The sequence below is a fragment of the Lactuca serriola genome, chromosome 5 (assembly GCF_051521515.1).
Source record: "Lactuca serriola cultivar US96UC23 chromosome 5, Lser_US96UC23_V15, whole genome shotgun sequence".
Lineage (NCBI taxonomy): Eukaryota > Viridiplantae > Streptophyta > Magnoliopsida > Asterales > Asteraceae > Lactuca > Lactuca serriola.
This window is the reverse complement of record NC_136412.1, coordinates 167,128,447-167,147,949: the sequence shown is the minus strand read 5'-3', so window position 1 is coordinate 167,147,949 and position 19,503 is coordinate 167,128,447. Positions and strand designations below refer to the sequence as shown.

The following is a 19,503-nucleotide window of genomic DNA, read 5'->3' as shown; positions in this document are numbered from 1 at the left end:
GCATTAATTATTTTCTTAAAATAACTAAAATGATTGGTCCAGAATCAATCATACGGGCACACAATAGATTGTGAAAACAAAATAACCTAACCCTATATATATATATATATATATATATATATATATATATATATATATATAAATTGGTTGGTACGGTATTATCGTGGTATTCAAAATTTTATACCATTACCGTACCAAGATTATTCAATTGGTACGGTACTACCAACCAAACATGTTGGCCACCAAATATGTGATTACAAGTTTTCTTGGTTCGGTTGGTAGCATGTTGTTTGGTTTTCCATGGTACAATTTTGATAGCCATACTTTCTTCTCCCTTCTTCTCCAACCTTCGTCACACCGCCTCTTGCTCTCGTTAAGAAACCTAAATCATGTTCTCTGTTCTTTTCTTTTTCTAGCATCCATCATCAGTCTTCTTCAACGATACAACCTCAAATAGAATGTTGAAGCTCGCCTATTATATTGAACCTCATCATCAGTCTTCTTCATGTTTTTATAAAATTCAACAAAACCCTTTTATCATTCTTACGGCAGAGCAGGTCACCAACGTTAGATTCATTCTTGGCACTAGTGGATTTAGAGAAAGACGTCTTCGGTTTGTTAAAAACTCTAACGAGCATCACATTAGACCTCATCTCTTTATTCTCTAATAAGATGTCGTCGTTTTGTAACGACCCAAAATACGACCCAAAAATTTTAGTTTTAATATTACTAAAAATAGAATCATCGAGTATCATATATAATAAAACCATGGAATGAGTAACTCAAATGTCATAGCAACTGTGTCAAAAAAAAACTGTATCAATCATAACAATATCCGAAATAAGCTCCCAGGATAAAACTGAAGCTGTGGTGTGTGCGATGCCATCATCCCGAGCCCTTCTCATTGCTAGCAGAAGTACCTAAAACCAAAACTAAAAACTGTAAGCACGAAGCTTAGTGAGCTCCCCCAAACTATCACATACCATACAATAACATATAAAACACATACTGGGCCTTGCCCACTGACTCGGACCGAAATCCGGAAACTGCATCGGACCGAAGTCCGAAAACTAACCAGGGCCTTGCCCTCTGCATCAGACTGGAGTCCGGAAACTGCATCGGACCGAAGTCCGGAACTAACTGCATCGAACCGAAGTCCGGAACTGACTGGGACCTTGTCCCCTGCATCGGACCGAAGTCCGGAACTGACTGAACATAACATAGCATAAACAAATCAACTAGCATGAACACATATACTGCATACTGCATCGGACCAGTGTCCGAAACACATAACACAAAACATGCTTGAATCACAAAGACATCAAGCAATCTAACTACTACATCGGACCGAGGTCCGGAACTACTGCTAACTAAACGGATCGGCATTGTGGCTGTAGACCCGTTCCTACTTGAAGGAAACTCACCTCGTAACATTGGCTGCTGAGATGCTAACTCTAAAAGTGGATGATTGCTGCTCTGGAACTGTCCGGCTACAAATCCCAAAAACATTAGATCAGGTACTGATAAATGCCCTCAGAATAAAGTGACTATTTTACCCCTGGTCAAAGTCAACTCTCAGTTGACCAGACTCGCCGAGTCAGGGCGCAGACTCGTCGAGTCCCTCCATTACGAACTCTAACTTTAACTCATCGAGTCCCTTCTCCACCCACTGATTCACCCTGAACAAACAAATCGAGGAAAGACGGGGGACTCGTGACTCGACTCGTCGAGTCCGAAGAACAACTCACCGAGTTCTAACATGTAGATTCCATACGGTCGATTCTAATCCATTTCAGAGCATCTAACTCGTAGATCTAAGCCCGTGGGACCATCTGAACACGTAAAGTTGCTGACTTTACGTGTAACTAAGAAGAAATCAAGATATTTCGCTCAAACTCTACTATAATGGGGAAAACTCATCCGACTCGTCGAGTTGTTCATACAACTCGTCGAGTCTAAGGCAATCTTTATCGGACTCGCCGAGTTACTGATCCAACTCGTCGAGTCCACGGCTATCTTCATATGACTCGCCGAGTCAACCTTGTGACTCGCCAAGTCCATTTAGTCCTTTTTCCATACAGACTTGTTTGCTATGCAGCAGCTCCAAATCACAGATCCAAACGTCTAGGGCATGCTTATCATGTAAAGTTGCAAACTTTAAGTGCATGCATGGCTTTAAAGGCTCCAAATGTCAAATCTAAGCTCTTAATGGGGCTTCAAGCTCAAGAGGGACCTCAATCACAACCAAAACTATAACTTTATGCTTCCAGAATGCAATGAGGGTCCAGATCTGAAGTATAACTCAATCATAAGGCTTTATCACAAAGGATTTGGGGTTTTTGGGCTTAATATCAACAATTTGGGGACAAACAAGATCTACTAGATCAATAAGCAAGATGGAGACTTTATTACCAGAAAAGATGACCATAAAGGAGTGTGTTCTGGATCTACTTCTTCTTCCTTGAACTCTTCAAACTTCTCCTTCTTCTACTTGCTCCAAAATGCACCAAAAGTTCCTTCACAAAGCAACAATCACTCACACACTCTTTAAGGGGGCTAGGGTTTGGTAAGAGATGCTCTGAGGGTGATAGAGGCGAGGTTGGGGCGCATAAATGAGTTTTAATAGGGTGCAAACCCTTAAAATTAGGGCTTCATCCAGACAGGCGGACTCGCCGAGTCCCAGCATATGGAATCATCGAGTAGCCAACTCAAATTGCGTGATCATCCTGTCTCTACTCGACGATTCAGGCTACAGACTCGTCGAGTACCCCCTTAGAAAATGAAAATACTTTATTTAAATTACATACCAGAAATGGGGCGTCACAACTCTCCCCCACTTATCTTAGACTTCGTCCTTGAAGTCTGTTGCTGCTGCTGAATCAGATAATAACTCTAGATAATGCTCCCTCATGTCCCCCTCGGTCTCCCACATCCACTCTGAACCCTTTCGGTGTTGCCACTACACCTTCACTAACTGAACCACCTTATCCCTCAAGGTCTTCGTCTTCCAATCTAAGATCGCAACTGGTCTCTCGACATAATTTAGGTTGTTATCAACCTGAATATCCTCCAAGGGTACAACTGCTGACTCACCCGGGCCAAAACCCTAAAAGGAACAATGAACCTGGGGCCCAACTTGCCTCTCTTTCGGATCCTAATAACACCTTTCCAGGGTGATACCTTTAGGAGGACCATATCGCCCACCTAAAACTCTAAGTCTGAACGCCTCCTGTCGGCGTAACTCTTCTATCTACTCTGCGCAGTTTGCAGTCTACTACGAACCTGCTGGATCAACTCCGTGGTCTTGAGCACCACTTCGGTGCTCCCGATGACTCACTGACCGACCTCGCCCCAACAAATCAGGGTCCTATACTTCCTCCTGTACAACATCTCGAAAGGAGGGAGGTTAATGCTAGCGTGATAATTGTTGTTATATGAAAATTCCGCTAATGGAAGATACGTATCCCAACTGCCACCAAAATCTAGGACACACGCCCGAAGCATGTCCTCGAGAGTCTAAATCGTCCTCTTGCTCTGTCCGTCCGTCTGAGGGTGGAAAGCGGTACTGAAATGGAGACGAGTCCCCATCTCGTCATGAAACCGCTTCCAAAATCTGGAAGTAAAACGGACGTCTCAGTCTGACACTACCGAAACAGGTACTCCGTGTCGTGCCACTACCTCGCGCACATAAATATCGTCTAGCTTCTCAGCCGATATGCTCTCCTGGATAGGTATAAAATGGGCACTTTTCGTCAACCGATCCACAATAACCCAAATCAAATCCACTCCCTGTGCGGTCCTGGGAAGCTTCGTGATGAAATCCATAGTAATGTCCTCCTATTTCCACACGGGAATGTCTAATGGCTGCATCTTGTCGTGAGGCCTCTGGTGCTCCTCCTTGAACTTCCTATAGGTCAGGCACCTCTCTACGTACCAGGCCACGTCCCGCTTCATGTAGGGCCACCAATAATCGGGTCGAAGATCTCTGTATATCTTCGTCGCCCCTGGGTGGATGGAAAATCGAGACTTATGGGCCTCGTCCATCAACAGCTGCCGTACTCCGCCCCAATACGGTACCCAAACTCTCCCATGAAGGGTCAACAATCCCCGACTGTCATAATCAAAAGAAGCTACTTGGTCCACGATCCTCTCACACTTCTGCCTCTCTTCCTTAAGGCCCTCGACCTGTGCCTCCCTGATCTGCTCCAACAATGGAGTAATCACTGTCATCCTCAGGCATATATCTCTGATCGGGGTCGCTGCCGCCTTGCGGCTCAGGGCGTCGGCCACTACGTTCGCCTTCCCCTGGTGATAAAGGATCTCACAATTGTAATCCTTCACCACATCTAACCACCGACGTTGCCTCATGTTAAGATTCGGCCGGTCCATGAGGTACCTCAGACTCTTGTGATCCGTGTAGATCGTACAACGGACCCCATAGAGCTAATGTCTCCAAATCTTGAGGGCGAACACCACTGCCCCCAACTCCAAATTGTGAGTCAGATAGTTAGCATCGTGAGGCTTCAACTGTCTAGAGGCATAAGCTATCACATGTCCCCGCTGCATCAACACTGATCCCATACCGGTGATCGAGGCATCACAGTAGACTACAAAATCCTCTACACTCTCTGGCAGGGTAAGAATCGGCGCCTCGCACAGCCTCCGCCTGAGGGTCTCAAATTCCGCCTGCTGCTCAGGCCCCCAACGAAACACCACCGACTTCTTGGTCAGTCGGGTGAGTGGAACTGCTATCTTGGAGAAATCCTAGATGAATCTCCTGTAGTACCCTGCCAATCCCAGGAAGCTCTGAATCTCTGATGGAGACCTCGGGACTTTCCACTTCATCACGGCCTCGATCTTGGTCGAATCTACTAAAATACCCTTCTGGTTAACGAGGTGACCAAGGAATTGCACCTCCCACAACCAGAACTCACACTTGGAGAACTTCACAAAAAGTCTTTCCCTCCTCAGTGTCTCTAGCACCTCTCTCATGTGTTCCTCGTGTTGTACCTGAGTCTTGGAGTAAACCAAGATGTCATCAATGAATACTATCACAGACCGATCCAACATCGGCCTGTACACGCAGTTCATGAGATCCATGAACGCGGCTGGAGTGTTGGTGAGCCTAAAAGGCATCACCACAAACTCATAATGACCATAACGGGTCCTAAAAGCTATCTTCTGAACATCCTCACCCCTGACCCACATCTGATGATAACCGGAGCACAGATCAATCTTGGAAAACCAAGATGCTCCCTGAAGTTGATCGAACAAGTCATCTATCCTCGGGAGTGGGTAACGGTTCTTCACCATTACCTTGTTCAACTCCCGGTAATCTATGCACATACGGTGCGACCCATCATTCTTCTTCACAAACAGGATCGGGGCTCCCCATGGTGAACTACTTGGTCTAATGAAACCCTTGTCTAGCAGCTCCTGCAGCTACGTAGACAATTCCTGCATCTCTGGAGGATCCAATCGATACGGTGCCTTGGCTATCGGAGCCGCACCAGGAACCAGATCAATCTTGAACTCAACCTGTCTCTGCGGAGGTATCCCAGGAAAATCCTCCGGGAATACATCCGGGTAGTCTCGCACTACCGGTACATCGTCGACTATCGCCTTGCCCTTCTCCCGGGCATCTAAAACGTAGGTGACAAACCCTGCGCAACCCTGCTGGAAGTAGCGCCTCGCTCTCGCTGCTGAACAAAGAATCGGTCTGCGATGTGTCCTCTCGCCTTGAATCACTATCTCTCCCCCACTGGGAGTGTGAATCCTCACCAGCTGCAGCTCACAATCAATCACCGCCCCGTTGGGGTTCAGCCAATCCATACCTACTATGACCTTATTCCCTCGCAGGGGAATAGGGACCAAGTCTACTGAAAACTGCTCGCCAAATAACCGAAGCGAACACTCCCTGTGAATCCTCGCGACCCTGACGGTCCTGTCATCTGCTATCTCAACCTCAAGTGGACAATCCAACTCCCCAGGAGCTCTACTAAACCTCTTGCTAAGCGCAAGAGAGACAAACGACTGGGTAGCCCCCAAATCAAATAACACTGTAGCTGGAATGTCGTTCACTAAGAACGACCCAGTCACCACATCAGGAGTCGCTCGCGCCTCCTCTGCTGTCATTTGAAAAGCTCTACTCTTCGCCACTGGCACCTCACTCTGGCACTGACGGCCGTCTGTAATCCTCAAGGTTGCAGGGGCAGGTGCTACCACCTTCCCTGTGGCTGACAAACTCAGACACTAGGACTTCTTATGTCCCTTCTGATTGTAATGGAAGCAAATCAGATCAGATGCGGTGATGGTGGTAGGAGTTGTGCAATATCTACTCGTATGCCCGGTCCGACCACACTTGTAGCAGTCGGAACTCCCTGCCTTGCACGCCCCATCGTGCAATCTACCATATTTGCCACACCGACTGTGGCTCTGCTGACTTCTGGACCTATGATCCGAAACCTTGGGATTCTTGCCCAAACTCCCTGTACCCGAAGCCGCCTCCGGCTTCCTCTTCTTCTCCATCTCAAGATCTCTCTCTCTCTCTCTCTCGCCCTCATAATCATATCATCCAGCGTCTTACAGCTGGATCGGCTCACAAACTGGTGGATATCACTCCGCAACATCTCATAATAACGGGCCTTCTTCATTTCCTCATCATCTGCGTACTAAGGAACAAGAAGAGCCCTCTCCCTGAACTTGACGGTAATCTCCGCCCCTGACTTTGTAGTCTAAGTGAGGTCCTGAAACTCCCTGGCTAACTGTTGCACCTCAATAATCGGTGCAAACTCGGCTCTGAACCTAGTAGAAAAATCTACCCAGGTCATAGCATCAAGTGATGTGTCATCCCCGATACCATGCCCAACCTCCTCCCACCAGTCACGTGCCCTTTCCTTCAAAAGATAGGATGCTAGTCTAACCTTGTGCCTCTCGGGACATCTGCTGGTGCGGAACGCGTTGGCAACATCTACCAACCACCTGGTACTCGCTATGGGGTCCCGTGCCCCATGATAGTCTGGAGCTCCACAAGCTCTGAACTCCCTGAAGGTGAGTGTGCGCGACCCCATCATAGTCGCCACCTCAGCACGAAATGTGCTCAACTTATCATCCATTAACTCCAAGATACCCTCCTTGATCGAACCAAAGATCACAAGAGTCTACTCAAGTGTGATACGGGTAACCTCTGAAGTGAAAAACTCCCTAGTCTGCTCATCCTAATGCTCGGCCCCCGAGCCTGATCCTGATCCCTCCCCGGCACCTGAACTATCACCTGCTGGTCTAGAGCGTAAAACCACCATTCTCTAAAACACATCACATCACACATTAGAAACACTGATATATCTCGAGGGATCGCTATTATTACAGGTTTCCCGGTCTCGCCTCGGCCTTCCTTGATTTAAGTATGGATCCTCTGCTTCCAGTAGTATGGGCCCCTACTACCTTCCACATCTATCTGTACTCTCCTCAAGTATTGCCTCGACTCCACCAATTCCCCTCTACTACCACTGATCTCTGCTACTCTCATCCTAGGCTTTCCCCTAGTGAAATCTTTGACTCAACCAAAACCAGTCCTTAGCTGCGAAAGGCCTCCTTGTAATGCCAATTAGTCATCACCTGAATACCATCACATGTGACGAGGCTCAGATAATCTTTTAAGTAAAAGACTTGTTCCTACAACGGTTAGACTCAAACAAGAGTTGCACTGTAGGGCCAAATCCAGCACTCTGAGATTATTCAACCCTGATCACATGTGATGTGACGTATTCACCTAATGGCTAACTCCCATCACTCGGAGTCCCACAAAGCACAAAGCAAGCAACATTCGGACACAAGAAGCTACTCAAGCAATTCTATCCTCATAACGAGAAACTGTATTAGCATACAATGTTAAGCTCATACTATCAGGCATAACCTAAACAGGCTATCCTACTGTTGTCTACTCAATACTAGCATGCAATTCTTATAAAGCTGAAACACATATAGCAGGCACATAAGGCATCCTCCTAGATCCTTCTTCCTACTCTAGCGTGTTGTTCTACTGAAACTGAAACAGATAATCATAATATAAACTTGTATGGGTAATTTGGGAGTACTTACTTGAGCTCGGCTGATCGCATGCACCACATCCCTGTTTAAGAAAACTCTTTTTCTTTCTAAGTTCTTTTTCAAAATTCTTTTCGAATATGTTTCTCTTTTGAAAATCTTTTACCATTTCCTTAGTTTGAGTTCAGACACACTCGAAAGCGTGTCCGAATCCCCAAACCAAGGCTCTGATACCAACTTGTAACGACCCAAAAATTTTTATTTTAATATTACTAAAAATCGAACCATTAAGTATCATATATAATAAAACCATGGAATGAGTAACTCAAATGTCATAGCAACTGTGTCAAGGAAAAACTGTATCAATCATAACAATATCCGAAATAAACTCCCAGGATAAAACTAAAGTTGCGGTGTGTGCGATGCCATCATCCCGAGCTCTTCCCTTTGCTAGTGGAAGTACCTGAAACCAAAACTAAAAACTGTAAGCACAAAGCTTAGTGAGCTCCCCCAAACTACCACTTACCATACAATAACATATAAAACACATGCCCACTACCTCGGACCGAAATCCGGAAACTGCATCGGACCGAAGTCCGGAAACTAACCAGGGCCTTGCCCTCTGCATCAGACCGGAGTTTGGAAACTGCATCGGACCAAAGTCCGGAACTGACTGCATCCGACCGAAGTCCGAAACTGACTGGGACCTTGTCCCCTTCATCGGACCGAAGTCCGGAACTGACTGCACATAACATAGCATAAACATATCAACTAGCATGAACACATATACTGCATATTGCATCGGACCAGGGTCTGAAACACATAACACAAAACATGATTGAATCAGGAAGACATCAAGCAATCTAACTACTGCATCGGACCGAGGCCCGGAACTACTGCTAACTAAATGGGCCGGCATTGTGGCTGTATACCCGTTCCTACTGGAAGGAAACTCACCTCGTAACACTGGCTGCTGAGATGCTAACTCTAAAAGTGGCTGACTGTTGCTCCGGAACTGTCCAGCTACAAATTCCAAAAACACTAGATCAAGTACAGATAAATGCCCTCAGAGTAAAGTGACTATTTTACCCCTGGTCAAACTCAACTCCCTGGTTAAAGTCAACTCTCAGTTGACCGGACTCACCGAGTCAGGGCGCAGACTCGCCGAGTCCCTCCATTACTAACTCTGACTTTAACTCACCGAGTCCCTTCCCCACCCACTGATTCACCCTGAACTCACAAATCGAGGAAAGACGAGGGACTCGCGACTCGACTCGTCGAGTCCGAAGAACAACTCGTCGAGTCCTAACATGCAGATTCCATACGGTCGATTCTAATCCATTTCAGAGCATCTAACTCGTAGATCTAAGCCCTTAGGACCATCTGAACACGTAAAGTTGCTGACTTTACGTGTAACTAAGAAGAAATCAAGCTATTTCGCTCAAACTCTACTATAATGGGGAAAACTCATCTGACTCGTCGAGTTGTTCATACAACTCGTCGAGTCTAAGACAATCTTTATCGGACTCACCGAGTTACTCATCCAACTCGTCGAGTCCATGGCTATCTTCATATGACTCACGGAGTCAACCTTGCGACTCACCGAGTCCATTCAGTCCTTTTTCCATACAGACTTGTTTTGAGCCATGCAGCGGCTCCAAATCACAGATCCAAGCTTCTAGGGCATGCTTATCACGTAAAGTTGCAAACTTTACGTGCATGCATGGCTTTAAAAGGCTCCAAATGCCAAATCTAAGCTCTTAATGGGGCTTCAAGCTCAAGAGGGACCTCAATCACGACCAAAACTGTAACTTTATGCTTCCAGAATGCAATGAGGGTCCAGATCTAAAGTATAACTCGATCATAAGGCTTTATCACAAAGGATTTGGGGGTTTTGGGCTTAATATCAACAATTTGGGGACAAACAAGATCTACTAGATCAATAAGCAAGATGGAGACTTTATTACTAGAAAAGATGACCACAAAGGAGTGTGTTCTGGATCTACTTCTTCTTCCTTGAACTCTTCAACCTTCTCCTTCTTCTACTTGCTCCAAAATGCACCAAAAGTTCCTTCACAAAGCAACAATCACTCACACACTCTTTAAGGGGGGGCTAGGTTTTGGTAAGAGATGCTCTGAGGGTGATGGAGGCGAGGTTGTGGCGCATAAATGCGTTTAAATAGGGTGCAAACCCTTAAAATTAGGGCTTCATCCAGACAGGCGGACTCACTGAGTCCCAGCGTATGGACTCGTCGAGTAGCTAACTCAAATTGCGTGATCATCCTGTCTCTACTCGACGAGTCGGGCTACAGACTCGTCGAGTACCCCTAAAGAAATGAAAATACTTTATTTAAATTACATACCAGCAATGGGGCGTTACACATTTCAATAAGAGACTTCTAGATCTTTGTTCCGAAAAAATGAATTGTTTGTGGTGTTGCTAGATTCCGTTCGTAAGTCAGCTGAGTGGTGGTCCAATTTGCCATCAATGATGATTTTATTCTTTAAGGAGTTGTAAACTTCCCCATGGTCTCTACCTGATGCCTCTATATCTCCTCTCTTCTCCCCTTCTAACAAATCGTTCAAAAGGTTTTGTGAATATCATATCTGTTATTTCATGTTTGGTTACTTCAGTTTCAGAAAATTTGATAGCGCGGGCCACACTTCAAATGGTAATCAATGGAATGATTGGAGAAAGCAAATAAAGTAGAAGTTATGGAACACGAAGAATTACAGTGAGAGCTGGAAACCGAGCAACGGTCATCAGAGTTGAAGTTAGAGATATAAGTTAAATCGAAAGGAAAGGATTCAAATTCATCAAGAAGGTGTTTCCTGATGAACTCAAGTGTTGTAACTTCATTAGGTATTGTCATCATCAATCAAATTAAGCTTCGATTAGAAAAGTAAGAGTTGTATGGAATCGTCATTGCTTGTTTTTTGGTACCAAATAAATCTTGAGGAAAAGATGGCTGGTGAATCTAATTGGATTAGACCGGAGGTAAATCGATGACCCAAATTAATCTTACATCTCCTGCACCTTGGGTTAAATTAATATAAAATATAATTAAAAAAGTCACATGGAGCTTATGTCACTGGCATATAGGAAAGTAATAGTGACCAGATGACTCATTCACTAAAGTAAGAGTTGTGATCCGGCATCCCATGTATGTATATAATGATGACTCCTTCATTTACTGGGCAAAAAAAACACTTTAGTGATCAAATCGAAAATGATTGTGTTATAAGTACCCGCTTCACTCACATATAATATCATATCAGGGGGTGCTCAAGTACTATTACACTCATATAGGGGATACACAACATTGGGGGTGTACGTATAGAAATTGCCATCGGAAAAACCAAAAAGATGATTGTACTACATAGCATTTTCTCAACTTTTTTTTTAAGTATTTCAACTTTTTCTCTAAAATTATCAAAACAATTTTACAAATTATAAAAAACACTATAAATTGGTTTTGTATTGTGTAACAACTTAAATAAAAGAATTTTTACTTAACAATATTTAAATCATAAAAAAATTCAAGATTAAACTGCATAAACTTTAATTTATATTATCTTTTATGATATTTAAAATTTTATATGGTGATTTAAAAATAAATAAATAAAACGTTAAACATCATGGGTCTTACTTATATAATTAGCCCAACAAATGCGAGCCCGATAACAATTATTTGAAAGCATAAACGTTTTCTTACCTTTATAAACATTAAATCCATATATCAAAAAAAAAAAAAAAAAAAAAAAAAAAAAAAAAAAAAAAACGTCAATAGAACTCAGTTGGTTCTCACTTCAACTGCAAATGCGGTTGTAAACTTGAAACCCGCCGGTTTTTTCTGCAAAATATTATTTCGCAGCTCATTTTTCGGTGGACAATAAGCTTATGCGATGATAGGTGAAAGTTTCTTCTGTGTATTTATAGAGCTTGTCTTTGCATTGGAATGGGTGGTCTTGAAAGTTATGAATATGCATGATTATTTTTTTAAATATAGAAATTGCAAAAAAAAAAAAAAAAAATTATCTTTTATTTGTTTTTCATATTTACTTTTATTTGTATAAAATATTTTTATCAATATAAAATTGAGAGTAAATTACACGAATGGTCCCTATGGTTGGGGTAATTTGTGTATTTAGTCCCTAACTTATTTTTTTAACTCGAAAGGTCCCTACTGTTTGTTTTTGTTACGAGCTTGGTCTGTACTGTTAGTTTTTGTTACGCATTTGGTCCCTATCTTACCTACAAATATTATTATTTTAGAGTAAATTACACGAATGGTCTCTATGGTTTGGGGTAATTTGCGTATTTGGTCCATAACTTAATTTTTTAACTCGGAAGGTCCGTATTGTTTGTTTTTGTTACGCGCTTGGTCCCTACTGTTTATTTTTATTACGCTCTTGGTCCCTATCTTATCTAAAAAGAGTATTATTTAAATAGGAAAAAATAGTAGGGTAAAGTAAAATGAGATTGATGATATTAGGGGTGTGTTTATTTAAATAAATAAATAAATCAAGGGCAAAATAGTCTTTTTAGGTAAGACAGGGACCAAGCGTGTAACAAAAACAAACAGTAGGGACCTTCCGAGTTAGAAAAATAAGTTAGGGACCAAATGCGCAAATTAACCTAAACTATAGGGACCATTCATGTAATTTACTCTAAAATTTAATTATTGGCACACTAAACACCCCCTTTCTTCTTTGTAGGTCGGTGTGAAGAAAATTTTATTTTGTTAGGCTGAGAGACACATGGGTCTTTGTTTTCCGAACAATTTTGATATTTATCCCAAAATAATGAAATCTTTAACAATTTATATGTTATTGTTAGATTCTTTTAATTTTAGGATTTCATATAATTTAATAAGCTTTTGAAATGAAAGCTAAGAAAAAAAAAATAATCTTAAATTTTGACAAGAATATATAGGTTCACCTCTTTCAAAAAAAGAAAAGAATATATATGTTCAATGATAATATATTAAGTTGTAGTGACTAGGAATTAGAATTATTAAGCCATATCATTTAGATATGTATTTAATGTATGTTGATTATGAGTTAATTTATTTCAATCAAATATTCACTTAAGCTTTTATGCTTCTTGGTCACTAATTAGATTTTTGTTGTATGAAAATGGTTCTCTTTCAGCTCCAAATTAGGTTATATGATTTTCAATGTTTTTTTTTGCATTCAGCCTTAGTGGGTGCCATTGGAAACTGTTCCAAATTGGGTATATGGTTTCTAGATGATCTTGTTGCTGAAGATATTGTTGATCCAGGGATTGTGTGCCCAAGTTCAAAGTGATGCATAATTTGTTAAGTTAGATTAGATACTTATATTTATAGATTTTGTTTTAATTTCAAAACTTAGCATTTGTGTTTTAAACGTTTTATTACTTGTGAATGGATATATTGGACTTTTCATGTTTTGCATGTTTCTATCCAAGTTGGAAACTTAGAACCATTATGTTTTGAATTTTGAAGTTTGAAGCTCAATTCTTTTGTGAATTTTCTGTATACTTACCTGATATAAATTACATGGTTATGGTTACCATCTTGTTAAGGGAAAAACAATCTAATATAGGATTATGATCCTGACAAGTTTATGTTGTATTATACTAAATGTAAATATGTTTTTTTTATTCCAACTCATATAAATCATACGTGATTTTTATCTTGATGTTTAAAATAGTTCACCAAAATCAATATGTTCTCTTAGGACATATAACTGTACTATAATATAAACTTTAAACAAACATATGACACAAAAATAACTACACCCTCAAATAAAATAACAACTATCTTTTATAAGATTTATAATAGGGAAACTTTTAGAAAAGCCATTATATTTGTAGTATTTTTTTTTTCTTTTTTTGACACCCCTAAATGGAGCTTAAAGACATATTTTTCCAGAAGAACACCAACCGATCTTCTACATCCTAGACATTCAACTTTATAACAAACACATCATTTATTATTATTCTAAACATAAAGTTTATTTTATGTCATCAACAAACACAAGTTATCAATTCCAAATCTATTTTTAGGAGATTAAGAAAATGTTGAGAAACCCTTCAAAAAGGTTCATTCACATGTTGCTAAAATAAAGAAAAAAAAACATGTTTTATGTTGATCCATGTATATGATATCCGTGTTAAATCATTCATCCATGCTCACTTGTATACTTGTGGTCGATGATTTCTTTCTCATTGTCCAAAATGCTGAAAAATAGTGATTCTACAAATGCAATTAAGAAATGTCATATGAATACAAAATACAAAGAAAAAAAATGATAAAAAGTATAAGATGGGGTGAGAAACTTACTTGCATCATTGCTTTGGGATTTGTAGTGTATGTTGTTTCAATAGTTTTCTCTACCTACTCCCCAAAACATAAAACCATTATTATTATTTTTTTTTTAATTCCAGCATCGAATATTCATAAAACGATAAAAGGGGAGAAGCGTTTAACCTCCAATTCAAATCCATAATTGATTGCGACCCTTTTCACATCTTCCAAACTTAACTCAACTGACATTTCCTGGTTTTCAAAAGGTAATACATAGATATTATAAAAACTAGAACCAATCAACAATATATTTATATAAAAAAAAGAGATGCTTACATCATCTTGACCATAAACATCTGCAAAGTGATAGAGTAGGGGACCCAAATTTATCCACACCTGGCAATAAGTAAAAAATAAAGTAGATAATGAGAGAAAAATGCAATTTGGGGTATAAATATTTGATGAGAGAAACCAAGTGAAGTACTTAGTACTTACTCCCCCTTGTTTAAGAATTTTTGAGATGATTTCAATGTATTCAACAATATTGTGTGCTGTATCAAGGAAGAAGCAAGTTACAACTGAATCCCAAGCTCCTGCAATACCCATAAAAAAAAAGGTTTATTTATTATTTGTGTTTCAAGTGAAATATTTTTACAATGAATTGCAAAACATGAATCATGAAATTTTAAAAAAAAAATAAAAAAGAAGAAGAGTGAATGAAGTTTTGTGTTTGCTATTATATTTATATCATACCTACTTGACTTGGGTCACTGTATACTTCAACAAAGTCCCCACCACACATGGAAAAACCTTCTGTAATCCCTGCACTGTCACCAAAAATAAACAAATAAATTTCAAGGGATTTTTTAAAAAAAAAAAAAAAAGAAAAAGAAAAAAGAATCTCATAAGGAAAAATGATTACCTTGCAGGATGAATATCTGGGATGGAAACTGGACGAAGCTGATCAGAATCAGATAATGAGTTGCAGTTGCTGTGAATCCATGGATGAATAGTCCATTCCCCTATAACCTGAGTCCTAAAAAAAAATAAAGATTTATAAATAAGTTGATATGAACAGGTGTAATGAAATTAAAAATGTTGGAGAAAATGTAAAACAAGGAATCATACTGATTGAGAATAAAACTTGAACAGATCATCATGTAGTAGGAAAATTCATTTCCTTGACTTACAAAACCTGTATAGCATTTCAAAACATGTTAGCATTATTAATAAAAAGTGAAATTATTAATATTGTATTAGAAATAATCAAAAGAATAAACAAATAAAATGCATACCAAGACATGAAATTTCCAAGGCCAGTCTTCCTAATCCAGCTCCTGGAACTAGACATGTTGGAGGGCTACAAAGATGATGATGAATTGATGATGATGATGATGATGATGATGATGATGATGAAACTCAGTTTTTCAGACATGTATCCATGAAATGAGATATCAGGAGATAAAAATTCTATCATATGATTGAAAGAAAAAAAAGAGTTTATATTTTTGGTATGATGTAACTATGGAAGGAATGGCTAATTCCAATGAAATGAAATAAAGTTTGTTTTTGTTTTGAAAGAATCTGATTATTCCTTACATTTTCTTAATTGTTTGTGTGTGTTTTTTTTTACAATCTATCATGAATGGAATGAAAAAATTATGTAATTACCTTTCTTTATTAATGTTAGGGAAATGGCGTTTAAGCTCTTCAAGAATAGGCCCATAACATTGTTCTCTTTCCTTCTGCCCCTGTGCTTACACATTAAATAAATAAATAATAAATAAATAAGCAATTATGTTCTTGTTTTTTTTTTCCACTTTTGTGTTATCGTATTGATACAAAATGAATGTAAAACATTGTATACATATATTAGAGAAGATAAGATTAGAATTAGATAAAGAATCAGTATAGGCCCTGTTTTGTTACAAAAGACGTAAATGCCCTTCTAGTCCTCATTATTGAAAACAACCCTATAAAAAAAAGTCTGAGGTACCTCAGTAGCCCAGTCTCTGACAATATTCCTGATGACACATCGAACCTGAAAATTGCACAAAAAAAAACTTGTTTCAGATAGATGTTCTCTTGTTAATCATGTTGATTTCTAATTACATAAATCTAAAAAAATGGGGCATGCTTTTTTAAAAAAAAAAAAAAAAAAAAGGAAGAAGAATTATACCTTGTCAACATCCACTAGAGGAACATGGAAATGTGGCATTGAATCTAACCTATCAGGGGATTCAGATTCATGAGGAACAGATGATATCTAAAAATAAGAGACAAAAACAATATCATATCAACTGGGAATCAACAAAAGGGGTAAATGCAATGTACTTTCATTTTTTTTTATTAAAGTAGAATGCTTTCATATATATATATATATATTTTTCATATTAATGCATTGTAATTTGAAAAATCTACCTATTTCAACATTGTACTTTCCATTTTAATTTGATTACGACATTATATTTTGAGATTTTTACATGTATATAGCAATGAAAATTGCTTTGTATTCGGATGTTATTGCTTTAATTGCCTTATTGGATAAAAAATTTAAAGTAGAATCTCATAAAAGAAAGAAAGTAAAGTAGAATGCGGATATTTCAATGTCTAGTAAGAAATATCAAAAAGTTTTTTTTTTTAAAAGAATAAAAGTAAACACTCACATCCTTGTTGGAATCAAAAAGTTCCTGATTCTTGACATCTGTAATATTATCGCATCCATCATTATGAGTGTTTGTTGTGCATTCATTTGCAGATTCTGGATCACAGCAATTTTCATTCTTCTCCTGAAATTATATCATCAATATCAATACAAAAAGAAGCAACAAAAGAATGAGAGATTAACAAGTTCATAACAGCTATTCAAGAAAAGAATTTGTTGTTTAATGCAAGAAATAACAATGTACTTCATTGATATATTTTTATAGCACCCTACTTTTATTTCTTCCTATTATAACATTATACTTTAAAGAAGCCACCAATTACAAGAATATCATTAAAAAAAAACAAATAATTGAAATATGAAAGTATGTTGCTATTTCTTACAAAATAACATGTACCTCATGCCCACTGCAAACTTCACCACATATTGCAGGATTTGGTCTTCCACTTACTGAAGCCGATTCACAAGCACATGGATCCCTATCCCCTGAGTGATGATGATGATGATGATCATGATCATGATGATGGCCACATGAACCATCATCATCATCCAGATGTTCACAAGTTTCATCATCTTGGCTCATATCAACAGGAGGCTCAAATGCCTGAAAAAACAATTATTTGTCAAAAACCTATCAAAAGCAAAACATAATAACAAAAGCCATAATTGGAGAAGGAAGAGTTAAAGAACAATTAGAGATCCAGATAACATTACCTTTAGCATTTCAAAAATGAAAAAGGTGTTCTTTGAGATACACCTGCAAAAGTTAAAAGGGAACTAATTAAAGATTTTTAAAAAAATAGTAAACTTATGGTCATATATTCATATTAATAAAAATTTAAAAGTTTCAGATTTATAAATACCGTCTCAGTTTTTGATATTTTAAAGGAAGATGTGCCAAATGAGCCTGTAAAAGATTAAAAGAAATGGTAAACTATATTCAAATATTCAATTGTGCCTATACATTTCATAATTTTGTGTGTATTTGACATATTCGATAATCTATAAGAGATGTTTGACTTCCACAAGATTATGTGTTTCATGTGTTGACTTAGGATTTTAGTTAATGAAAACAAAGGGCACCTTGTGAGACACTGGAAGCCTTCTAAAAGATCTCTCATATCTTTTCACATCCTCCTCTGCAGCCTCAGGGTAACTGCATAAATAAAAAAATAAAGATTTAATCACTACATATAAAAATTAAGTGGCTACATCAATAAATCTTTGAAAGTACAAGTGCTTTTCTATATTTTTCCCTCTAAAAGTAACAGCCTCAATTCATGAAGAGGGAATTTTTAGTTCTAATGGTGATATGGTTCTTTAGTATCAACTTTGCAGATCAAAATTACTAAAGTGCCTCCAAATGACTCATCACTTCTCAATATTTATTTAAGTTCTCAAATATTCCTGAAGGTATTGTTTCTTTTTAGGTTAAATGCAAGAAATGGCAACTTATTTCCATTGATTTGTTTATTATAGCATCCTACTTCCATTATTTCCTATTACAAGTTTACAACATTGTAGTATGTAAAAACCACCCAATTATAACATTATCATCCAAACATAAAGAAATTTTCACTGCTAAACTGGAGAGCTTTTTCAGAGTATAATGTCCTAGTAAAAAACAATAAAAGTGCTATAATTGGGTATTTTTTCAAAGTAGTGAAGTACAATGCCTAAATAAGAAAGGAAATCAAGCATCCCCTCGGAAAAAATCAATATAGTAAGTAAAATTAGGTAGTGAATGATCAGTATTCATGAGAAATGAGCAACGTTATCTCTTGATCTTGAACCTATTACTCTTCATTAATGTACAATCTTCTCTTCAACTTTGGTTAAATATTCAATGAAATCTCCTTTCTTTGGCCAATGTAAAGACATACACATAGAGCAAATACAAAAAAGCTTGGTCCTAAAAATGTATTAAAGTTCATATCAATGTCCACTTCGTTTTTAGATCCCATCAATAATTTTCACATTAATGGTATACTTTAAAATGCACCAAACTGATAGCATTGCCAAAAATACAAAGAATATAACAAAAGTGCATCAACAACAACAACCACAACCATTTAACCCTAAATCAGAAGAGATTGATCATACTAGAATCCTAAATAAACTTAACCAAACTACATACTACGAGCAATTATCGAGTCAAAAGGCCAAACAGACAGTTTACAGCAAAAATAATTAAGTAACTTGATTTTTTATGCAATTCAAGCCAATTCAATTCTTCTGTACTAGAACGCTACACTCAAATAAAATAAATAATGGAACTTCAACTATTCGATTAGCTAAGTAATTTAAACATGCAATCAACAAATTGAACATGGATAAGCAATACGAAATGGAATTACTTGAGGTAGGCGGAGATGATGCGCCTAAGTGATTTGACTTCTAGGGCTTCTTCGTACTTCCTCCGGCGAAGTTCTTCGTCGCTGTTAGACATATTTGTTTTTCTGGCGTTTGATGAAATAAACAGTGAACCGTTTAGCGGCG

The 19,503-nt window shown here is 38.5% G+C and overlaps 1 protein-coding gene across 1 annotated transcript; it reads right to left on the bottom strand.

Annotated features, from left to right (window-relative positions):
• Positions 1-14,003: 14,003 nt before the first annotated feature.
• LOC145053235 (uncharacterized) lies at positions 14,004-19,503 on the bottom strand. Its single transcript, XM_079001240.1, has 18 exons — positions 19,362-19,503; positions 18,088-18,160; positions 17,868-17,911; positions 17,719-17,761; positions 17,402-17,608; positions 17,006-17,128; positions 16,519-16,605; positions 16,336-16,380; positions 16,011-16,090; positions 15,635-15,699; positions 15,468-15,534; positions 15,262-15,375; positions 15,093-15,166; positions 14,835-14,932; positions 14,676-14,735; positions 14,523-14,591; positions 14,376-14,429; positions 14,004-14,288 (listed from the first exon to the last, which is right to left on the bottom strand). The coding sequence occupies exons 1-18, from the start codon at positions 19,451-19,453 to the stop codon at positions 14,211-14,213; spliced, it is 1,473 nt and encodes a 490-aa protein (XP_078857366.1). The 5' UTR covers positions 19,454-19,503; the 3' UTR covers positions 14,004-14,210.

Bases quoted from the DNA above. Each gene is read 5' to 3' on its own strand.
- LOC145053235 (XM_079001240.1), bottom strand. From the start codon at position 19,453: ATGTCTAACAGCGACGAAGAACTTCGCCGGAGGAAGTACGAAGAAGCC. The intron at 16,091-16,335 runs GTACCTCAGACT...GTGTAAGCACAG, and splicing joins TCAGAGACTGGGCTACTGAG to GGGCAGAAGGAAAGAGAACA. The intron at 14,933-15,092 runs GTATGATATAAA...TGGGTATTGCAG, and splicing joins CAGTGACCCAAGTCAAGTAG to GAGCTTGGGATTCAGTTGTA.